The sequence below is a fragment of the Cetorhinus maximus genome, chromosome 9 (genome assembly GCF_964194155.1).
Source record: "Cetorhinus maximus chromosome 9, sCetMax3.hap1.1, whole genome shotgun sequence".
NCBI lineage: Eukaryota > Metazoa > Chordata > Chondrichthyes > Lamniformes > Cetorhinidae > Cetorhinus > Cetorhinus maximus.
The window spans coordinates 20944930-20967698 of NC_135887.1; the positions used below are offsets into that span (position 1 = coordinate 20944930).

The 22769-nt window shown below is 42.9% G+C and overlaps 1 protein-coding gene across 2 annotated transcripts in view; it reads left to right on the forward strand.

Annotated features, from left to right (window-relative positions):
* The window catches only part of med13a (mediator complex subunit 13a), a 191958-nt gene that overhangs the window by 167677 nt on the left and 1512 nt on the right, over window positions 1-22769 (forward strand). For both annotated transcript variants that reach the window (XM_078548226.1, XM_078548227.1), the window contains exons 23-30: window positions 873-1064; window positions 2308-2531; window positions 6217-6359; window positions 7435-7593; window positions 11865-12023; window positions 18257-18384; window positions 20854-21015; window positions 21910-22010. In XM_078548226.1, the coding sequence (XP_078404352.1) occupies window positions 873-1064; window positions 2308-2531; window positions 6217-6359; window positions 7435-7593; window positions 11865-12023; window positions 18257-18384; window positions 20854-21015; window positions 21910-22010 (1268 nt within the window). The remainder of the gene's footprint in view (window positions 1-872; window positions 1065-2307; window positions 2532-6216; window positions 6360-7434; window positions 7594-11864; window positions 12024-18256; window positions 18385-20853; window positions 21016-21909; window positions 22011-22769) is intronic.

A 22769-nucleotide genomic window follows, 5' to 3' on the forward strand; every position in this document is an offset into this window, starting at 1 on the left:
GCTGCTTTCTATTGCACTAATCTTTGTGATGTTGGCCAACTTGGGCATCTGCTCTCTTTTGTGTTATACAAGCCATTTGTACATATAGAGAATAATTGAGGCTCCAATGCAGACTATCTTGGGACAGTACTGGCCAGAGGAGGGGAGGAAATAAAAAGATGAGCTGTGGTGTATGGTTCTGATTTGCTATCCAGTTCCCAGTGTTTGAAACGGTAAGTATGAGGCTTGGGCTTGCTTTGGCCTCTGTACCTTTCTTCCCCCAGCCACTCCTTATGGTCACAATTGTGACAGTCAAACAACCTGTTGAGACTTGTTTTTGAAGCTGTTACATGAAGAAATATTGTTTGGGCAAAAAAACTAAAGGATGTCCAGTACTGTGGAACATCACTGCATAAACGGTCCTCCCTGGAGAGAGTGGTAACTCCCTCATCATTGTTACTTGGTGTTCTGATCTATTGCGTTACACAGTAGTACAAAGTCATTGACAAAAGAATGATTTCAATTTCTGCAGCACCTTTCACAATCTCAGGACATCTGAAAGTGTTTTTACAGGCAGTGAAGTACTTTTGAAGCGTAGTCACTGTTGTCATGCAGAAATGATTTTCCAGCCTCTGGAATGGCCCTTATTTCTCCTCTCAGATGGCAGGACTGAAAAGCCTGGTCCTCTTAAATTTCTCTTGAATACTCCAGGAGTGGTATTAGAAATGGCTACTTATCCTGGTTTTAGCACTTGACCAGGGCTTGGTGCATCTTTTTGAGGCTGGGACTTAAGTATTGGAGTAAGATTTTAATAAGGCTTGGTCATTTATGAATTTTTACAAACTGGGCCTAGGTTCACTTCCATTTTTAAAAAATCTATTTTTTCTTCTCAGATTGTTCCATGCCAGTATCTGTTACAACCTGTGAAAAATGATGATCGGCACCTGTATTCCCAGCACCTTAAATCATTGGCATTTTCTGTGTTCACTCAATGTCGGAGATCCTTACCACCCTCCACCTATGTCAAAGCACTGACTGGCTTTGGTCCAGGATTGGCCTTAGACAGCACCTTAAAGAGTCCAGATGTAAGTGATGTGTCTGCCTGTTTTAAAAGAACTCTTCGTTCCACATTTTCCATGTAATGTAGGAGTCTGGTTCACTTCCGATTGACTCCAGGGGAAATGCCCCCAGTGTGGCCACTATTAATATGTATTTGTTGCTTTCCCTCACCTCTAGCACTGAATTTGTTGTTTCTACCATTGTATTCTTTTAATTCTTGGGCCTGTCTATAAGAAATGGATTGTGTAGATTTTCTCTTGGGCTAGAGAGCTATGATCCTTTTAAAAGCTTTGCTTGCATTTTTGGGGTGTTCTGCTTAAAAGAGGAATGCCAACAGGCGAACTCCTTTTTATGCTCTGATTTCTGATCCTCTTTGAGTGGAGAACCACTTTTAGATTTGTTTCCAGTTTCGTAAAGATTATTATTGCCCCATGCCAGTAAAAGATGGGCAAGAAACACAAATAAAAGGTCTGTCACCACAACGCTCAATTGCAACACTTACCTTGGGGTCTCTGTGTCTGTGAGGGGAGTGTATTTTGCTTAACCTGCATGTAGTGTGATAAAAGAAAGCCTCATGAAAACTGAGATTGCCAAGAAAAGACTTAAGTTTTGATCTGGGTTATTTTGGCACTGAATCTCCATTGGATTTGAACACATTGTGAATCTTGCTAGCACTGGCTATACATTGGTATCCATAGATGCCAAAAGAACAGATAATGCCTATCTGCTGATACCAGTGCTCAATTAGAGACTGGACGTCAAAAACCAAATCAGCAAAGCATGCCACCAACTCAACTAGCAGCACTCACCACTGTCTCAATTTAAGCCCCACTGGTTAGGACAGTTACCATGAATACTGAAGAAACACTGGCAGCTCACTGGCACTAAGGAGACTTGAGTGCTATGATGCAGCTCCAGAATGTCTCTGATGTCATCTACTAGTACCTGCCCATTCTACTGGACACGACCTGCAGGGTGAGCCTAAGCACCACACAATTATAATGTTCTAATATATCCCATAAGTAGAGTGAATGCCCTTAACATGTAAATCCCCAATGAAACTTTAATCCCCATTAAAATGTTTGGAAGTGTGATGACTCTTGAGAAATCTATTGAATCTGTATTATACATAATACTGGGATAGAGCCTCAGATCTTCCTGTTATGGATCAGTGCCACACTAAGAGGTGTGTTTACTTACTGGGCTATTTGTAGAGCTGAAATGTTTAAAATGTGACCTAATTCTGAACCTGTCTTTTTTTTGCTACAGAGACCAGAGCATTTACGGATTTACAGCCCACCATTTATCTTGGCTCCAGTGAAGGATAAGCAGACTGAGCTGGGAGAGACATTTGGAGAGGCTAGCCAGAAGTACAATGTTCTTTTTGTTGGCTATTGCTTGTCACATGATCAGAGGTGGTTGCTTGGAACATGTACAGATCTCTATGGAGAACTGCTGGAAACCTGCGTTATTAATATAGATGTACCAAACAGGTATGTAGACAACTGAAAAACATTAAAATATAGCCTAAATTACCAGTCTAGTCGAAAAGCTTGACTTAAAATTGCTGGCAGCCCAGATTGGAAGTTGTTTACAGAAAAGGACACATCATTCTATTTAGATCAGGTGTACCTTCCAGTCTGTGTTCACATAAAAAGGATAGTATATATAGAAGGTGCTGGTACATTGAGAAAATTAAGCAGGCATTAGAGACACATGCTGGTAACAAATGGAGAGAATTATGGAAAGTGCTTCCAATTACTACATATCGCCCCTGTTAGGACTGTCCAACCTCTGAATGGCCGCCTGTTGGCACCACCTCAGCTACAGATATCATAAAGCAGACTTGCGCCAGTTTTTAAGATTTTGAGAGGATTTATTGGATTGTTCTGCCAGCATCTAGTTTTAGCATTGTTTGTGAAAGGCCAGCATAAAAATATATATGGTTAGCAAAATCATTTGAGGGGGAAACAGTAAGAAAAAAACAAGGAAAAGCAAGTCTTCTAACCCACTTTATTACCATTGAACCTAGGGTTCTCTTACAGCGAGTCAGTATTTTGGAGAATTGTGGGTGTGCACCTAAATATCTGACACTTCTGTGACTCAGCAAATTGGTATTTTTCTGTACTGTGGTATTCTGCTTCTGCTCCTATCTTTGTATTTATTTTTCTTTTGTGTACCCCTTTTTTCTCCAAGTTAAATGTTGAGAAAATTTCACACCCTGGAAGGAATTAACCTGTAGCTGTTATGACTCTTCCATGGGTTCCAATCAGATGCCTGTGTACCTTGTCCATTATCTATGAGCCAAGGCAGTAAGTGTTGGACTTTTTGACCAAGTGTGGCATAACAATCAAGTCTAACTTCAATCGCTCTTGGGTTGCTGGATGTTTTCCCTCTAACCCACGCAAATGATAATGTCCTTAGATCAACCAATTCCATACAAGGAGCAAACCGGGGAATCATCTCATTCTGTATGCATCAGCTGCTGAGAAAATGGGTGAGGTGGATGCGTTTTTTGTTCAACACCCAATTTAATGCTGCCCTATATTACAATTACGTGCCTTTTAAAGGAAAGAGGGATGAGTGAATCCATTTTGCACAGTTAAAGTGGTGATCCAACCCCACCTTCCCAAGATCTGCCCGAGTGACCCATTGTTTCAGCTTGCTTTTGGCCTATGGAACTTATTTCTCCCCATCTTGACTCTATTGATTGAAGCATGTAAGATCTGGAGAGGTATTGATAAGGTTGATGTTTCCTCTTATGGGAGAATCTAGAACTAGGGGTCACTTTAAAAAGTAAAGGGTCACCCATTTAAGACAGTTGAGAAATCTTTTTTGAGGGAACTCTCAAGGTGGTGGAAGCAGAGCCTTTGAATGTTTTTAAGGCAGAGGTAGGTAGGTTCTTGATAAGCAAGGGGGTGAAAGGTTATAGGGAGTAGGTGAGAATGTCGAGTTGAGTTGAGGTTGCAATCAGATCAGCCGCAATGTTATTAAATGGTAGAGCAGGCTTGCGGGGCCAGTGGCCTATTCCTGCTCCTCATACGTATGTTTGTATTTTTTCTCCCGTGTTTAGTCCCTTGGCCACTTCTTTAGTTCCAGGCACTAAACATTCCCTTTTCACCATGGACATCCAATTCCTGTACACCGCCATACCCAACCATATGAGCGCGCTCCATTTCGTCTTTGGGTGTAGCCCCAGTCAGTCCCCGTCTGCCACTTCCCTCCCTTGCCTGGGTGAACTTGTTCTATTGAACAACAACTTTTTTTACTCCACTCAGTTCCTCCATATCGTCATGTCATTTGCTTTCTACTTGAAAGCAGGTCCTTGGCTCATTGTCTGTTGATACTTCATCCTAAGCTGTTTTCTTGATGGTTTTTGTTTGTGCTGGTTTGTCGTTGCCTTCCGCTCACAGGGCTAGGGCAACGAGGCAGGTCCCAAGTCTACCTTAGCCGGAACAGGAATTGACCTCATGCCATTGGCGATATTCTAAACCAGATGCTAGCTACCTAGTCAACTGAGCTAACTAGTCTCCTGTTCATTGGATATATGGAACACTTTGTTCCAATTCTATTCAGGCCCCCTCCCTCACCTCTTTTCCAGTACATTGATTACTGTAGTGGTACCATTTCCTGCTCTCGCTCCAAACTGGGAAATTTTATCAACTTTGTTACCCATTAGTGTGGTGGAGGTGGAGGCAGATTCAATAGTGGCTTTCAAAAAGAAATTGGATAAGTACCTGAAGTGCAAAAATTTGCAAGGCTACTGGAAAGGGCAGGGAGCAAGACTAGCTGAATTGCTCTTGCAGAGAAATGGCAAGGATGTGACAGGCTGAGTGGCTCCTTCTGACCCTGTAAACATTCTATGATTCTATAAAGGCACAACAATCAATTTCTATGTTTCCCTTATCTTCATGGTCCATCTCTGACTCTTCCTTTTCGTCCTTCAATTTCTCTTTCTCCATTTCTGGAGATAGGCTATGGCTAATATACACTCTAATTTTACTGACTGTTTCAGCCACAACTGCATTTCCTCCCAACTTGCTTCCTGTAAGAACTCATATATCCTCCCAATTTCTCCATCCCTATTGCGTCAGTTCTTATGATGCCACCTTCCATACCAGTGCTTTTGATATGTCCTCCTTTTTCCCCAACTGTGGATCCACCCCACACAACGTGGTTGAGGGGGTCCTGGACCAAATCTGTTCTTTTCCCAAACTTCTCTTACCCCTTCCCCTTCCTTCCAGAACCACAACAGAGCTTCATTTGTCTTCTCCCCCTATCCCATTTGCCAAGTTCAATAAATCATTCTCCACCACCTCCAGGCTGATGGCACCGCCAAACACATCCCTCCTCGTTCAACGTTCTAGAAGGACCGTTCCTTCAGCGACACACTGGTCCACTCCTCATTCAGTCCCATCTCTTCCCTTCCCAAGACACCTTCCTGTGTAAACACAGGCGATGCAACACCTGCCTTTTTACCTCCTATCTTCCCATTGTCCAGGGTCTCAAACACTCCTAAGTGAAATGACAATTGTTTCTTTCAATTTAGCATACTGTACTCTCCACTCATGATGCGGTCTCCCTTCTCTACATCGGGGAGACCAAATGCAGATTGGGTAACTGCTTTGGGGAACACCTCTGCAAGCGTGACCCTGATCTTCTGGTTGTGTAATTTTAATTCTCCTGCACCAACTCTGACCTCTCTGCCCTTGGCCTCCTTTCCTGTTCCAGTAAAGTCCAGCATAATCTCTTAGGAGCAGAATCTCATCTTTTAATTAGGTACTTTATAGCTGAGTTCAACAACTTCAGATCATAACCTCTGCTCCCAATTTTTGGACTGTAGGTGTTGATGAGTCTTTTATGCTCCCACCTTCTCTAGACCCATCTTTTGTTTCTTTGCTTGTTCTGTTACCATCTCCTTTTGCCTTGAACCATCACCCCTTTTGTCTTTTTAATCCCTTATGCTTTCCACCCTATCGCAATCTTCCCTTTTGTTCTTTCCCCACCTCCCCATTTCCCTAGCTCTGTACTTATAACCTATTACATCTCCAACATTTTCCAGTTCTGAAGAATGGTCATCAACTTGAAATGTTAACTATGTTTCTCTCTCCACACAGGCTGAGTATTTCCAACATTTTTTGTTCTTATTAAGGAGGTGATTTGTGTTTAATCTGACAGAGCTCGTAGACGGAAAGGTTCACCCCGGAGAATGGGTCTGCAGAAACTCTGGGACTGGTGTTTGGGCATCATGCAGATGACATCACTACCCTGGAGGGTTGTTATTGGACGTCTCGGAAGGATAGGACATGGAGAGTTAAAAGGTAAAACAACTTAGAGGAGTTAAGCAAATGAAAATCCTGCGGCATCTTGCAAACTGGCACACTGCATATTTATTTAACAGATTTCTTGGTATGTTACTGGAAAGTCATTCTTGAAATATTGGTTCCAGATGTGAGCACTGACTAATGCAGATCATTCTCAAAAAGACCCATATGAAACAGTCATATATATTAGAAAGAAAAGAACAATTTTACCAGACCTGTGCTATTACTCACTAAATTGGCTGATTTGTGATTTTATAAGAGGAATGTTGCATCATGTAACCTACAACATTTTTCCACTACTAGAGAGAGCTTTGGGCAAGCAGAGTTCAGTCATTGGCGGGAGAACTGTACATATTCCAAGATGATTGTAAATTTTAGGTGCAGATCAGTGCTGTCTTTTGAGATTTTTATGTGTGTAAGAATGCAATATCCATCTATCATACTGCATTTTATTTTTATTCTACCTTTCATGTATGTGTAGAAGGCCACAATTGTTCCCCTTCCCTTCTCTCCTAGATACTCACTCCTGGTAGATACCAGCAGGTTTCATTAAATGGCCTTTAACCTAGGTTCACACATGCACAAAGTGGCAAGTTAGAGAGCAGAGTTCTATCTTCTTTCCTCCTGATTTCTAAAAATGTACTTTCTAGCAGGACGCATTGGATAGTGATCAAGGACAGGAACTCAAACTTGAGGCTATTGATAGTGCCATATTGGGAATGAGATCAGCTGACTGGGAACATAACTGGAAATTGAATTTGTATTTAATTTGGGAATACTAGACAAATGTTTAGCCCTTTTGATATGAGATTTTTTTACTCGTTTAGTGGAGGCTTTAGTTCATTAAACTCCAGGTTAATATCTATATTAATATAGCAGACAAAGGAATGCTATACAAATGATTAGCATTCATCTATCTGCCAGTGTTCTCAAAAGTGACTTCTAGGCTGTTGCAATATACTGGGCAAAGTCATCAGGAAAGCATTGGTATAAAAATGCTTTAAAATTCAGTGTATAACTTACGATTCTGACTGCTGTCTCACCAAATCATGCTGCTCTTTTACACTTGCAGACTGGAGTTGCTTGCTTGGTCGTCGCACTTTGCAGTCCCTCAGCCGGCACCTGAAGGACACTTGCCGAATGTGTGGTATTTCTGCAGCTGACTCTCCAAGCATCCTTAGTGCTTGCTTGGTTGCTATGGAACCACAGGGATCCTTTGTGATCATGCCTGGTAAGAATAATTTGTGGAATGTACAGTTTTTCAGCAATCCATTTCAATCTAAGAGGTGTGACATGTATTTATGAACTGATGTAGTTTTACACTAGTATGGTTTATTAAAAAAACTGATTAATCTGTATTCTGGTTGACATCTCAACTCTCCATTTGAACAGCAGCTTTTGGTGGCCTGGCAAATGTTTTATTTTCATAATTTGCATGTGAAATGTGAAGAGTTTAATAATTTATAAAACCACCTCTACCTGCTAGATGTTTTTCAGAATGGGAGGTGTTTTGTAGCTGTGTTCTTCAAGGGTCAGTTTTTGGTCCGTTAAATTTTTTTATATTTATATTTTTACAAATGACCTAGACTTGGGTATAGGGAGCAGTATTATAACATTTGCAGATGTTACTAAACTTGGCATAGTAAATAGTGATGAGGATAGTTTTAGACTTTTGGATGTTGAAATGGGCAGAAGCATGGCAAATGGAGATCAATAGTGAATGAGGTTATGCACTTTGGGAGGACTAACATAAAAAGACAGCAAACTATAAATGATGCAATTTTGAAAGGTGTAGATGGGCAGAGACACCTTAGTGTCCATATACACCAACCTTTAGAAGTGGCAGGACAAGTTGATAAAATGACTCAGAAAGCATATGGGCTACTCCAGTTTATAAATAGAGGCATAGAATATAAAAACAGAGGTAATGCTAGAACTTTATAAATCAATACCCTACCTACAATACTCATCAGGGATATTGTGGCCAATTCTAGGCATCACACTTCAGGAAAGATATAAAGACCTCAAAGGGTACAGAGGAGGTTTACCAGGATGTTACTAGAGGTGAGGGACTTGGAGAGACTGGAGAAGTTTGAACTCTTCTCATTGGAATAGAGGGAGTTAAGAAGTGACCTAATAAAGGTTTTCAAGATGATGGGTTTTGATAGAGTAGATAGCTGTTCTCACTGGGGAGTGGTTCAGTGATCAGAGGTTATTGGCAAAAGCTCTAGGGGAGAAGAGAATTTTTTTCACTGAGTTGTTGTGATTTGAAACGCTCTACCTGAAAAAGTGGTGAAAAGTTATATCATAATTATTAAAGGAGTTATACAGGTACTTGAGGATGAGGAACTTCCAGGGTCACAGACAAAATACTGAGATGTGGGACTCAAAACAGCTGTTTTTTTTCAAAGAGCCAACATAGGCATGATGGGCTGAATGATCTCTTTCTGTACTAAGTTTCTATGATATTCAGCACCGGCTTTGTTAAGACTACCATCAACAATATTCTGGTGATCACCATTGAACAGAAATGTAACTAGACCAACCATAGCAACATTTTTTTTGTTTTACTCTTTCACAGGATGTGGGTGTTGTTGGCTAGGCCAGCATTTATTACCTTCCTAATTGCCCTTGAGAAGGTCGTGGTGAGCCACCTTGAACAGCTGCTGTCCATGTAGGTACACCCACAGTGCTGTTAGAAAGGGTTTTGACCCAGCAACAAGGAAGGGTAGTGTGTGGCTTGGAGGGGAACATGCAGGTTGTAGTGTTCCCATGCATCTGCTGCCCTTGTCCTTCTAGGTGGCAGAGGTTGCAGGTTTGGAAGGTGCTGTCGACGGAGCCTCGGAGAGTTGCTGCAATGCATCTTGTAAATGGTACACACTACTGCCACTGTGTTGGTGGTGGAGGGAGTCCATTACCTGCACCTTGGCAAACTTGCTGCAGTATGTATTATCTACAGGATACTTTAGCAACTCACTAAGTTTATGTGAAAAGCACCTCCGAGTCGTGATGCTTACTGCAAAGAAGCACGAGGGAAGCCAAATCTCGAACGCTGTTACCTCCAAGTTCCCTTCCAACTCTTAAATCATTGTGACTTGAAGATAGATGCACTGTCGTTGCAGTGTTAGAATCCTGGAATTTGCTGCAAAACACTGTGTTGGTAGTGCCATCAGTATGTGAACTACAGCTGTCAAGGAGAAGACTCACTGCTATCTTCTGAGGACAGCTAAGAATGGGTAATAATTGTAGCTTTGTCAGCATCGCTTCATCAAAAAGAATCATAGGAACTATGCCATGAGGCTAAATATTACAATTGAATTGGGGAGAAGGGCTTTATGGTGAAACATATTTATGCCCAACTGTGGGGCATCATGTTCTGGTAGATTTTGGGTGCATCTGTCATTTACTAAGTGTTGAATTTTCCCTTCACTGTTATGGCAAGAAGAGCACTGGGATAAGTAACCCCTTCACATTGAGAAGGGGTGAAGAAGTCACCCTGGGAAGACTCTTTCCTATTTCTTGCTTCATATAGCCACTATACGCGAGGGTTTCCACCAGCAGCAGGAACTTTATTAGAGGAAATCTTGTTATATTAAGGATATGATGTTGTGGTTGAAGATACTGAAACCCTCAAAAGTAGGGTTTTAGTTTGTTGACTGCCAACTTCAATGCCGAACTCGGATTGTTCTCACTAGAGCGACGGAGATTGAGGGGCGACTTCATAGAAGTTTACAAAATTATGAGTGGCACGGACAGAGTAGATAGTCAGAAGCTTTTTCCCAGGGTGGAAGAGTCAATTACTAGGGGACATAGATTTAAGGTGAGAGGAGAAAACTATAGAGGAGATGTGCGGGGCAAGTTTTTTACGCAGAGGGTAATGAGTGTCTGGAATTCGCTGCCAGAGGAGGTGGTGGAAGCAGGTACGATAGTGATGTTTAAGAGGCAGCTTGACAAATACATGAATAGGATGGGAATAGAGGGATATAGACCCCGGAAGTGCAAAATGTTTTAGTTGACGGGCAATATGATTGGCGCAGGCTTGGAGGGCCGAAGGGCCTGTTCCTGTGCTGTACTTTTCTTTGTTCTTTGTTCAAACAATTCTATGTAATTCTGTCATTTTGGTGGCGTTTGTTGTTAGATTAATCAATTTGAGTCTGCCTAGAGCAAGTTAATCTCTTACCCTACTTGTACAGACCTTTGCGTAATATTTGAAGATGTAAAAAAATTTGACGAAAGTTAGGAGTATGACTGCGTTAACTGGGCATGCGTATAACCTGTGTTATACAGGTTACCGATGAACAGTGACAGTAGTGTGTACCATCTGCAAGATGCACTGCAGAAACTCACCAAGACTCCTTAGGCAGCACTTTCCAAATCCGCGACTGCTACCATCTAGAAGGACAAGGGCAGCAGAGAGATGGAACACCACCACCTGGAAGTTCCCCTCCAGGCCACTCACAATCCTGACTTGGAAATATATCGCCACTCCTTCACTGTTGCTGGGTCAAAATTCTGGAACTCCCTAACAGCACTGGGGGTGTACCTACACTACAGGGACTGCAGTGGTTCAAGAAGTTGGCTCACCACTGCCTTCTCGAGGGCAATTGGGGGATGAGCAACAAATGATGGCCTAGACAGTGACGCCTACATCCTATAAATGAATAAAAAAGTATTTGCCATTTATGAGAAATTGCTTCTCCACATTGAAAATTTTTCACTTGTTTTCATTGGGCATGGCTGTAATATAAAATCCAGTATTTGTTGTAGAGTGAAACTGAAGCAACCTTGTCTGGATGACGGAAGGTGAATGTTGCTAGGTTTTGCACTGAGACAAGGAGCGTGAAAAGGAATGAACTTTGAGAAAGCATCTAATATATATACTAAAAATAAATGTATTTGATAAATACTTGTATTATGGAGCTCTCTATTATGTTGTCAAAACATCTGAAGAGTGCTTCACAAATTAGTTTTTGAAGTGCAGTTACTGTTACTGGAAGCAGCCATTATATAATGATAGTGTCTGGGAAGCAGTGACATGAACGATGACTTGTTTTTAGTGGTTAAGGGAGGAATGTTGGTCAAGGTGCTGGGAGAACTCTGCTCTTTTTCAAATGGTGCCATGAAATCTTCAGTATTAACAAATTATTGCCTTTATTGTACAGCAGAATGAGCGCATAAGTTGGGAATTGTTAAATCTTTCTAGTTTTGGTAATTAAAATCAGGGCATAGAGTATTTTAACTCTGCATGAGGAGTGAATGTGTTGCAGATCTCTCTGGTAAGCTATCAGCAAATCATGTGTTATAACTTTTTTTTCCAAGTTGAACACTGGTGTGAACCATATGAGCCAATTAGTTGCATCAAAGAGCTGAAAGTTCTTTTGAACTGAATGTTCATACCCTGAAGTCATTAGAAAGAAACTTGTTTGGTCGATTGAGTACTTAGCAGAAAAATTTTATTTTGAAATGTTGGTTTAAGACTAAATTTTGTTTATGTTGCTGCAGACTCTGTGTCAGTTGGATCGGTGTTTGGTCGTGGCACATCACTCAACATGCAGACATCACAGCTGAGCACGCCACAGGATACATCGTGCACTCACATCCTGGTGTTCCCTACCTCCGCTATGGTGCAGGTGCCAACTGGGAGCTACGAAATAAACGTTGGTTAGTCACGTGTGTTGTCTGTTGCCCTGGTGTCAACTGGATTTCCAGAATTTGAATTGGGGCATAATATCTTGTTCTTGTTTTGCATCTGTTGATTTAAGGAATGCACTATGAGCTCTGTCTAGTGGATGGTGGTTCAGCTGGTGCATCAATCCCTGATTCAGCGGTGAGCAGCTGAATATGGGTTTGGAAAGATATTGTTTTATTTTTAAAGCATCAGATTGACCCTGATGCAGAAACTGACCTAACGGCCCTTTTTTATTTCTTGGGTGCTGCAATGAATCCGAGTTGATCTAATAACTAGCTCAGCTCTTAATATCCAGGAAGGCTCCAGATTCAGTATCTGATCCTTGTTAGCTTATTGCAGCTGTAGCAACGGCAGGGGTGCGACATTTGGCTTCAATACACCATAGTTTGTGGTGGATGGAAAACCAGAACCACTAAAGGATTCAATACCCTTGAATTATGAGGGAAGATCAGCTAAGATTCCTGCTCCATGAACCGTGGGGAAATGCTGTGAATACTTGGACAAATTGTTTTCTGGTGTATTCAGTTGAAGTGAAAAATAATAGCTACACAGGAGGGAGTACCTGGTGGGAATATGAATCTCCTCCAAAGGTACCCAGCATCACAGATGCCAGTCTTCAGCCAGTTTGATTCATTGCACCCTGATATCAAGAAACGGCTGAAGGCACTGAATACTGCAAAGCTTGGGGGCCCTGACAATATTCTGGAAATAGCACTGAAGACTTGTGCTCCAGAACTTGCTGGGCCCCTGGCCAAGCTGTTCCAGTACAGTTATGACACTGGCATCAAAATTGAAATGTAGAAAATTGCCCAGGTATGCACTGTGTATAGAACATGTCCTTTTATTTCTGTTGGACTGTGGTTTAAAATTACAATGGCTGCAGTTTGAAAGATGTGTTTACTGGAACAGTGAGAGAGAGATATACAATGTTGCTGTCCTGGAACAGAGTGGGCCATGAAAGATGGGGTAGAGTCTGGTCTAATGGGGGACTGCCTGGCAACAATGTTTTAATTGGCTCCTGACCAGGTGACCAGGGTTTGTGTGAGAGCAGTGCTGCCAGACCTGCTGAGTTTTTCCAGGTAATTCTGTTTTTGCAGCAGAAAAGCTCCTAGCCTGAAAGGCAAAAGATCTAAAACGCACCCCCCCACCTCATGTGTGGGTTTTGCTGGCTGGGCCAGCATTTATTGCCCATCCCTTGTTGCCCTTGAGAAGGTAGTGGTGAACTGCCTTCTTGAACCGCTGCAGTCCATGTGGTGTAGGTACACCCACAGTACGGTTAGGCGGGGAGTTCCAGGATTTTAACCCAGTGACAGTGAAGGAACGGCGATATATTTCCAAGTCAGGTTGGTGAGTGACTTGGAGGGGAGCTTCAGGTAGTGGTGTTCTCATCTATCTGCTGCCCTTGTTCTTCTAGATGGTGGTAGTCGTGGGTTTGGAAGGTGTTGTCTAAGGAACCTTGGTGAATTCCTGCAGTGCATCTTGTAGATGGTACACGCTGCTGCTACTGTGCGTTGTTGGTAGAGGGAGTGAATGGCTCCACATCCACAATCAATCAATCAAGCGGGCTGCTTTGTCCTGGATGGTGTCAAGCTTCTTTAGTGTTGTGGGACCTGCACTCATCCGGGCCAGTGAGGAGTATTCCATCATATTCCTGACTTGTGCCTTGTAGATGGTGGACAGGCTTTGGGGAGTAAAGAGGTGAGTTACTCGTCGCAGGATTCCTAGCCTCTGACCTCTTGTAGCCACAGTATTTATATGGCTAGTCCAGTTCAGTTTCTGATCAATGGTAACCCCCAGGATGTTATTGGGGGATTCAGTGATGGTAATGCCATTGAATATCAAGCGGCGATGGCTGGATTCTCTCTTGTTTGAGATGGTCATTGCCTGGCACTTGTGTCATGCAAATATTACTTAACACTTGTCAGCCCAAGCCTGGATGTTGTCCAGGTCTTGCTGCATTTGGACATGGACTGCTTCAGTATTTGAGGAGTTGTAAATGGTGCTGAACATTGTGCAATCACCAGCGACCATCCCCACTTCTGACCTTATGATGGAAGGCACCGATGAAGCAGCTGAAGATGGTTGGACTGAGGAACTCCTGCAGTGATGTCCTGAAGCTGAGATGACTGACCTCCAACAACCATAACCACCTTCCTTTGTGCCAGGTATGACTCCCACCAGCGGAGAGTTTTCCCCCGATTCCCATTGACTCCAGTTTTGCGAGGGCTCCTTGATGCCACACTCTGTCAAATGCTGCCTTGATGTCAAGGGCAGTCACGCTCGCCTCACCTCCTGGAGTTCAACTCTCTTGTCCGTGTTTGAAGCAAGGCTGTAATTAGGTCCAGAGCTGAGTGACCTTGGTGGAACCCAAACAGAGTGTCCGAATCAGGTTATTGCTAAGCAAGTGCCGCTTGATAGCACTGTTGATGACTCCTTCCATTACTTTACTGATGATGGAGAACAGACTGATGGGGCAGTAATAGGCCTGGTTGGATTTATCCTTTTTGTGTACGGGATGTACCATGGCAATTTTCCACATTGCCGGGTAGATGCCAGTGTTGCAGCTGTACTGGACATCTTGGCTAGAGGCGTGGCAAGTTCTGGAGCACAAGTCTTCAATACTATTGCCGGAATATTGTCAGGGCCCATAACCTTCGCAGTATCTAGTGCCTTCAGCTGTTTCTTGATATCATGTGAGGTGAATCGAATTAGCTGAAGACTGGTACCTGTGATGCTGGGGACCTTGGGAGGAGGCCAAGATGGATCATCCACTGGGCACTTCAGGCTGAAGATCGAAGTAAATGCTTCAGCCTTATCTTTTGCACTGATGTGCTGGGCTCCTCTATCATTGAGGATGGGGATGTTTGTGGAGCCACAAACCATCTCCTCCAGTGAGTTGTTTAATTGTCCACTACCATTCATGATTGGATGTGGCAGGACTGCAGAGCTTAGATCTGATTCGTTGGTTGTGGGATCGCTTAGCTCTATCTATCAATTGCTGCTTATGCTGTTTGGCACGCAAGTAGTCCTGTGTTATAACTTCATCAGGTTGACACCTCATTTTTAGGTATGCCTGGTGCTGCTCCTGGCATGCCCTCCTGCACTCTTCGTTGAACCAGGGTTGATCCCCTGGCTTGATGGAAATGGTCGAGTGGGGGATATACCAGGCCATGAGATTACAGATTGTGTCAAGAGTACAATTCTGCTGCTGCTGATGGCCCACAGCACCTCATGGATGCCCAGTCTCCACTTGCGAGATCTGTTTGAAATCTATTCCATTTAGCACAGAGGTAATGCCACACAACATGATGGAGGGTATCCTCAGTGTGAAGGCGGGACTTAGTCTCCACAACGAACGTGCAGTGGTCACTCCTACCGATTCAGCCATGTATTCATCCGATATATCCTGCGATTTCTACTCTGACTGGCACGTGGCACTGGTAGTAATCCTGAGATCACTACCTTTGAGGTCCTACTTTTCAACTTACTACCTAACGTTATGTGGTAATCAGGAAGTTGCCTTGCTCATGTTTGACCTGATGCCATGAGACATGGGTGGAGGGAGGGGGTGTGGGTGGAGGGCGAGGGGGTGTGTGGGTAGAGGGAGGGGGGTGGAGGGAGGGGGGTGTGCGTGTGTGGGGGCTGCGTGTGGGTGGGGGGTGGAGGTGGGGGTGTATAGGGATTTATGAAGGGGTATAGTTTAGTTATAGAGTTAGAAATTAGCAGTTCCTATTTCTTTCTTTTGCCACTGGTTAAAGACAATTTGTTCAATAAACAGTTATTTATTTAAGTTTGCAATCCTGGTGCTCATGTTCTGTTAACCTAAATTAAACAGTTAGGGGGGTTGATCAATTTTTTTTCACACTTGCCACTGCTCGGGGAGCAGTGGGGCTTGATATTTCAGCGCACTATCCCCAGTGAGTCGTGACAAAAAGCAGGACAAATCCAACACTGGCCAATTACTGCTCCATCAGCCTACTCTCCATCATCAGTAGAGTGATGGAAGGGGACATCAACAGTGCTATCAAGCGGTACTTGCTTAGCAACAACCTGCTCACCGCTCAGTTGGGCTTCCATGACAGTCGCCAAGCTCCTGACCTCATTACAGCCTTGGTTCAAACAAGGACAAAAGAGCTAAACTCCAGAGGTGAGGTGAGAGTGACTGCCCTTGACATCAAGGCCACATTTAACCGAGTGTGGCATCAAGGAGCCCTAGCAAAACTGGAATCAATGGGAATTGGGAGACGTGGGGGGAAACTCTCCACTGGTTGGAGTCATACCTGGTACAAAGATAAATACTTGTGGTTGTTGGAGTCAATCATCTCAGTTCCTGGACATCACTGCAGGAGTCCCTCAGAGTAGTGTCCTAGGGCCAACCATCTTCAGCTGTTTCATCAGTGACCTTCCTTGCATTATACGGTCAGAAGTGGGGCTGTTTGCTGATTGCACAATATTCACCATTTGTAACTCCTCAGATACTGAAGCAGCCCAAGTCCAAATACAGCAAGACCTGTACAATAACCAGGCTTGGGCTGATGTGTGGCGTGAATGTTGCTGGCCGCTTCAGTGCCAGGCAATGACCATCTCCAACAAAAGAGAATCTAGCTGTCACCCCTTGACATTCAATGGCATTACCATTACTGAATTCCCCCACTATCAACATCCTGGGGGTTGCCATTGACGAGAAACTGAATTGTAAATACATGTAAATACTGTGGCTACAAGTGCAGGTCAGAGGCTAGGAATCCTGTGACGAGTAACTCCCCTCTTGACTCCCCCAAAGTCTATCCACCATCTGCAAGGCACAAGTCAGGAGTGTGATGGAATACTCCCCACTTGCCTGGATGAGTGCAGTTCCAACTAGAACTGAAGAAGCTTGGCACCATCTAGGACAAAACAGCCAGCTTGATTGGCACACCACCCATAAGCACTCACACTCTCCACCACCGCTGCACAAGGCAGCAATGTGTACCATCTACAACATCCACTGCAGGAACTCACCAAGGCTCCTTAGACAGCACCTTCCAAACCCATGACTGTTACCATCTAGAAGGACAAGGGCAGCAGATGCGTGGGAGCACCACCACCTGCAAGTTCCCCTCCAAGCCACTCACCATACTGACTTGGAACTATATCGCTGTTCCTTCATTGCCTCTGCGTCAAAATCCTGGAACTCCTCCCTAACAGCACTGTGGGTGTACCTACACCACATGGACTGTAGCAGTTCAAGAAGGCATTTCAGCATCATCTCGAGTGCAGTTAGGGATGGGCAATAAATGCTGGCCTAGCCAGTGACACCCACATCCCATGAATGGAAAAAAACAAAGGCCTCTGAAAACTTAGGAACCAAGAAGGTGAAGCTTTAGCAGTTTATATTAAAAAAAATTCTGAACTTCAAATCCTTTGTGGCCCCTCCTGAATCCCTGAGCTGATGTAGGATGACAACCATACTATGTTGTGACATAATGCCCTGCTCATTGAAAAGCAGTCTGCGAAAGATGAGAAAAAATGTTCACTTGCTCTGTTTCTCATGCGAGTGACATAATGAGTAAAAACTGTTTGGTATTCTAACCTGTGCAGACCAGGTCTAAGGTTTCGTCCTCCGCTAGAGCAGAATTTGGGATATTACAGTTCCCACTTTGACTGGGTATCTGAAGGACTGAATGGTTGATTAACCTGTTGATAATTGATAGATTTGCATGTGAAAAATGGTTACTTGTAGAGGTACTGGGAGTCTGCTTTGGGTAGGGTAGGGGTAAATGTGGATTTGCACACCAGAATGAATTGGGGAGTGGGTTGTGAGGGCAGGAACCAATTCCTCCTGTCTGTCTACATTTTATACAATGCAGCGCTTAGGAACTGACTCTTGTAAATGCTAAAATCCTAAATAACTACTGATGATTGAGGAATACTTGGAGATTGATAAGTGGATGTTGGAGCATCTTGTGTTGTTCTAAACTATTTAGTTACTGCTGGTAACTAAACTGACCTTTGCACTGGTCCATCTTTTTAAAAAAAAATCTACTTTTTTAATTGGGCTGGGGTGAACGAAACAGTGTCACTTCAAGTTCCTAGTCACTGAACAACTTCCACTGTAGAGTTGATTGCTGCAACAGGTAACACAGAAACTTCTGATCAGTTATAAATTGTTTTTGAATCTTGTGCTAATCTATTCTTACCTAACACCCTTTGATTTGATTTGCAGAGGAAATGGGGATCTTTGAATTACTGGACCCAGATGATGATCTCATAATTAACTTGCCAGCATCTCCATCCACACCGCCGGTACATTCACCTGGCTCTCATTACCCGCATGGTGGTGACACTGGCAAGGTGAGGCTGTTCTGTCATCACATTTGTAAAATTTTCAGCCAATGCTTCTGTAAATCACTTTACTGGATACAGAAGAGAAGATTATTTGATGCATTTGGTTTATTTGTCAAGAATCTGCTGCCTTTCTCCTTCCCTTTTCTTCCTCAATAATATCAAGTGTTTCTTAAATAATTCCAAAGTTTTGCTTTACCTTACCCTGCCTGGAAGAACTTTGCACAGTTTGATCAACCTTTGTGAAGAGAGTAGCTTCTTGCTGTCAACCCTGAATTTGCAGTGTTTTGATTTGACTCTCTGCCCGTTTATCATACTGTTAGGGTCATTATTCTGGATGTACCCTTTCCATATAATATCTCCTTTGTTGCTTTCTTTCAAGGCTGCAATACACAAGCTCCTCTAGCTTTCCTTGCAATTGCCTCCATTTCCCTTTCTGAACCCCTCCTCTCCTCCCAGTTTTCCTTGTTTTCCGTGGATCCGTAATGTGTCCTGATATTTATTTAGCGGTGCAGAATGCCATCAGAACATTATAACAGCTGCCAAACTCTGGTGTGAGTAATTTGCCTTGGGCAAAGTTTCTGCTAACTCGAGACCTCTGGGCTCTGATATGTTAACAAGGAGATGGTGGAAATCTGCCAAGAATGGAACTGTTTTTCATGCAGAATGCCACAAACGTTCTATCAGAAAGTTAACATGCTGTCAAGTGTCAACTCTTAAAATGTTTGATTTTCCTGGGCCATGTTTTGATACCCTTTTCTCATTTCATGAGCCATGACACAAAAGGAGGTAAGAAAAAGTTTGAAACTCTTGCAACCAATTTCCCTAGTGCTTTTACTCGTGCCGTTTCATACTCTTGAAAGAAACAACAAAACTTAGCCGAAGAATAAGGTTGTGACGGGTGCTAAAGTATTGCAATCAAAGCAAAATGCTGCGGATGCTGGAAATCTGGAATAGAAACGAAATGCTGGGAAATACTCAGCAGGTCTGGCAGCATCTGTGGAGAGGGAAACAGTTAACATTTCAAATCTGTATGACTAAAATATTGCAGTTGCCCAACAATGATCTTTTTGTTTCCATTCTCTTCAATGTTATTTCACAATTCATAATGTTTTAGGTGCGGTGCGTAAAATAGCTAGGGGAATGGGTAAGTGAAGTAGGGTTTATGGAGAAGTTCTGCTGAAGGAAATAGCTAGTGAATAGCTGAACTGTAAAATTCTGAGTTTGTGTTCCAGTTGTGCTGATCTGTATGGTCATATCTTAAGCATCTATTTGTTCCACCTTTGGCGCATTCGGTGCAGTGTGTAATGTCTACAAGATGTGCTGCAGTAACTGAACGAGGTTTAGTCGCTTGGTAGTACAGAACTTGAGAATTGCTGAAAAAAGATTTTTTGTTGAAGTTTTTCATCTTGCATTCATCAGGACAACTCGCAAGAAAATGCCAACATCAGGGGAAATAACATTTATTCTGTGTGAGGAGAGAGTGCTGGTTGATTGGCAAGTGAACTGGCAGTGCTATGGAAATGTACCAGTTGATGGTGACTGAAAGTTAACTGCCAAGCAGTGTTTGAAATTTAAACCAGGCAACTTGACTCTGATCAAGACATTGCCCAGGGGAATGAATCAGCGCATGGCTGTCACTTCAGTTTGTTTAGCTGAAACAGGCACAATGTGTGTACATACTCTTTCTGCAAAGAACAGGCCCCCTGTGTATTAATATCCAGTACACGCAAATGCAGCACACTGCGAGCCCCACTGACAATCTTAAATTGACTGTCAGTGTAATTTTTAGCACACTGAGGATTATTTAGCAAATATCGTTCAGTCACGGAATCACATCCAATGTTGAAGACTGTTTTGAGTTTTGCACGCGTTGGGTTCGGTCTGTACCTTGCTTGTTGCGAACAGTGGAAGGGACATGCTGTTTGATCCGATCTGCCAGTCTTTGGGACGTACGGCCTACATACCTAGCATCACATTGGCCTTGAAAATCATATACCATAGATATAACGAGGTTTCCTCAGCAACACCTCCCATGACCTCAGTCATCCAGAGGGACAAGGACAGGGAACACCATCAACTCCAGGTTTCATTGTCCCTACCTGCACCACCTCACCCAAAGTCATACACCAACTTGATGTGGACATATATCACCACTTCATCATTGCTGGATCAAAATCCTGGAACTCCCCGCGTTAAAGCACCGTGGGAGTGTCTTCATCTCACAGTGGCCCACCGCCACTTTCTTGAGAGCAGCTAGGGAAGGACGATGAAAATTTTAAAAGAATTAAGCTTTCTGCTCTGCTCAAGGCTTGATTGTAAAGAAATATTATCCCAAGTTATTCACTTGTTTGAAGAAATATAGGGCTTTGACAACCTAACATTGTTTATAGGATGAAATGACTCAAACAATTACCACAAATGACCTGCTGCAATCTGTCAATTATTGGAACTAATTTGTTGCGTTTACCTTTTCAGGGCCAGTGCACAGACCGACAGGAATCTCATGATGAAGTAACCATTTTGCAGCAGCCCCTGGCACTAGGATATTTTGTCTCAACAGCTAAGGCTGGGCCACTTCCTGATTGGTTTTGGTCAGCCTGCCCTCAAGCACAGAACCAATGTCCGCTTTTCCTCAAGGTAAGCCAAGCCACTTTTTGCATATTTTTTTGAAACTTGGGGAAAGTTTGAAAGTCAGCCTGGACTCTGGCGTAAATTGCTATTAAACCTTGCTGACTGTTCAGACTGCACTTGCTGCTGGTTAGTGTGCTGCAGTAAGTTGCTCTCCAATGTAGACCCACATCTCTGGTTACCTACTTAAAAAAAAGTGTTTTTATCCCCCAGACGCTGGGTCGGTTGGAGTGTATTTCTCTGCTGGAACACAATCATTTTTTAGAATAGTGCTCCTGCTAATAAATAAATAAATGAATAGTGTTCCTCATAACTATTGTTTGTAATTACCGCTCCCTTATGCTGTTTAGTATTTATTGTTCAAAACTTTGGAACAAAACTCAAGCTGAGTAGGAGTGAAACACACTGAGTAGGCAGAGTTGCCTGGGTGGTACCATACGTTATGTTGAAATCCTCCCAAATGAAGGGGCCAGGCAGTGATCAATCTCATTTTGGAATGGAGGGAGAGCATGAGACTTCACCTAACACCTCTTAAGCAGTGATAGTTGCAGCACAGGTATTTTGCATGAAGGGATGTCAGCAAAGGAGAAACAATATCATTTCCTGGCTAGCGTACTGTAAGGTAAAAGTTGATGGTGGGGGGATTAACTTTAAATTGGAATCTTTAGAAATCAATGAACTATTCAAATTAAATTCAAAGTAACTAACTGAAGGACAATTGAGAAATCTGTTGAAATCTAAAACATTTAAGAAAAATGTTGCACCTATTACTGTAGTGACTTCAGAAATGATTAGCTGACAATGACTGCTGCCATCTAGTGGCAAGTATAGTATAGTAGTTCAGTAGCACGGAGCTGGACCATGTAAACATTTACAGGAGTTTAATTTCTTCTTTGTTTCCAGGCCTCGTTGCACCTCCATGTGCCTTCAGTGCATTCGGATGAGTTGCTTCATAGTAAGCACTCCCACCCACTTGATTCAAACCAGACCTCTGATGTGCTCAGGTACGGGATGCCGCATAATTTTGGAGGGCTTAGGTTACATTCAGATATTCCACTGTGTTTTGACCAATGTTAATCCTCCATCCAGCGCCCAACAGCATCAGGCCAGTCATTTATCTCCTTGCAGTTCGTTGGGATGTTAATGCAGATTGGCTGATATGTTTGCACATAGCACTGCACTCAAAGTAATTATGGGAAACATTGATGCATTTCAGCTGTGTTCTCAGAAGCTGTTTCAGAGGTAGCCTGGCAGCCCATTTCTGTTTGTATTTATGTTACTTTGTGCAGTTGCTTCATCAACAGGTTAATAGGAATTCCAATTTAAATTTATTTGTGGCCCTCGTTGTGCAGAGGGATCTCTGTAGAGACCACTAACTTTTAAAAAGAAATTTGAACCTGCAGTCAATAGCTGAAAGGATGACACAAGAATTATGTTTTAAGACTTTTTACTGTAACAGCAAAGTAGAAGCAACATTGCCTACACAAATAGTATTTAGCCAACTTACACTTTAAACTACCGAACAGAACTTTCCCCATTTTACTATTAACGCAACTGAGAATCCCACAATTATACTTTACACCATCACTTAGGTAGGCATTCAATTCTCCTGGAACCAGTCCAAAGTGACTCCTGTTATTTTCCTTTCCCAGTCTGGTAACTTTTAATCCCAGAAGTGTCTTCCATGGTGAAGGTTCTTCCTGGAGATTTTCCCTCTAGTGCAAACTAAATGAATCATCCAGCCTTGTTTCAAATTCTTTCAA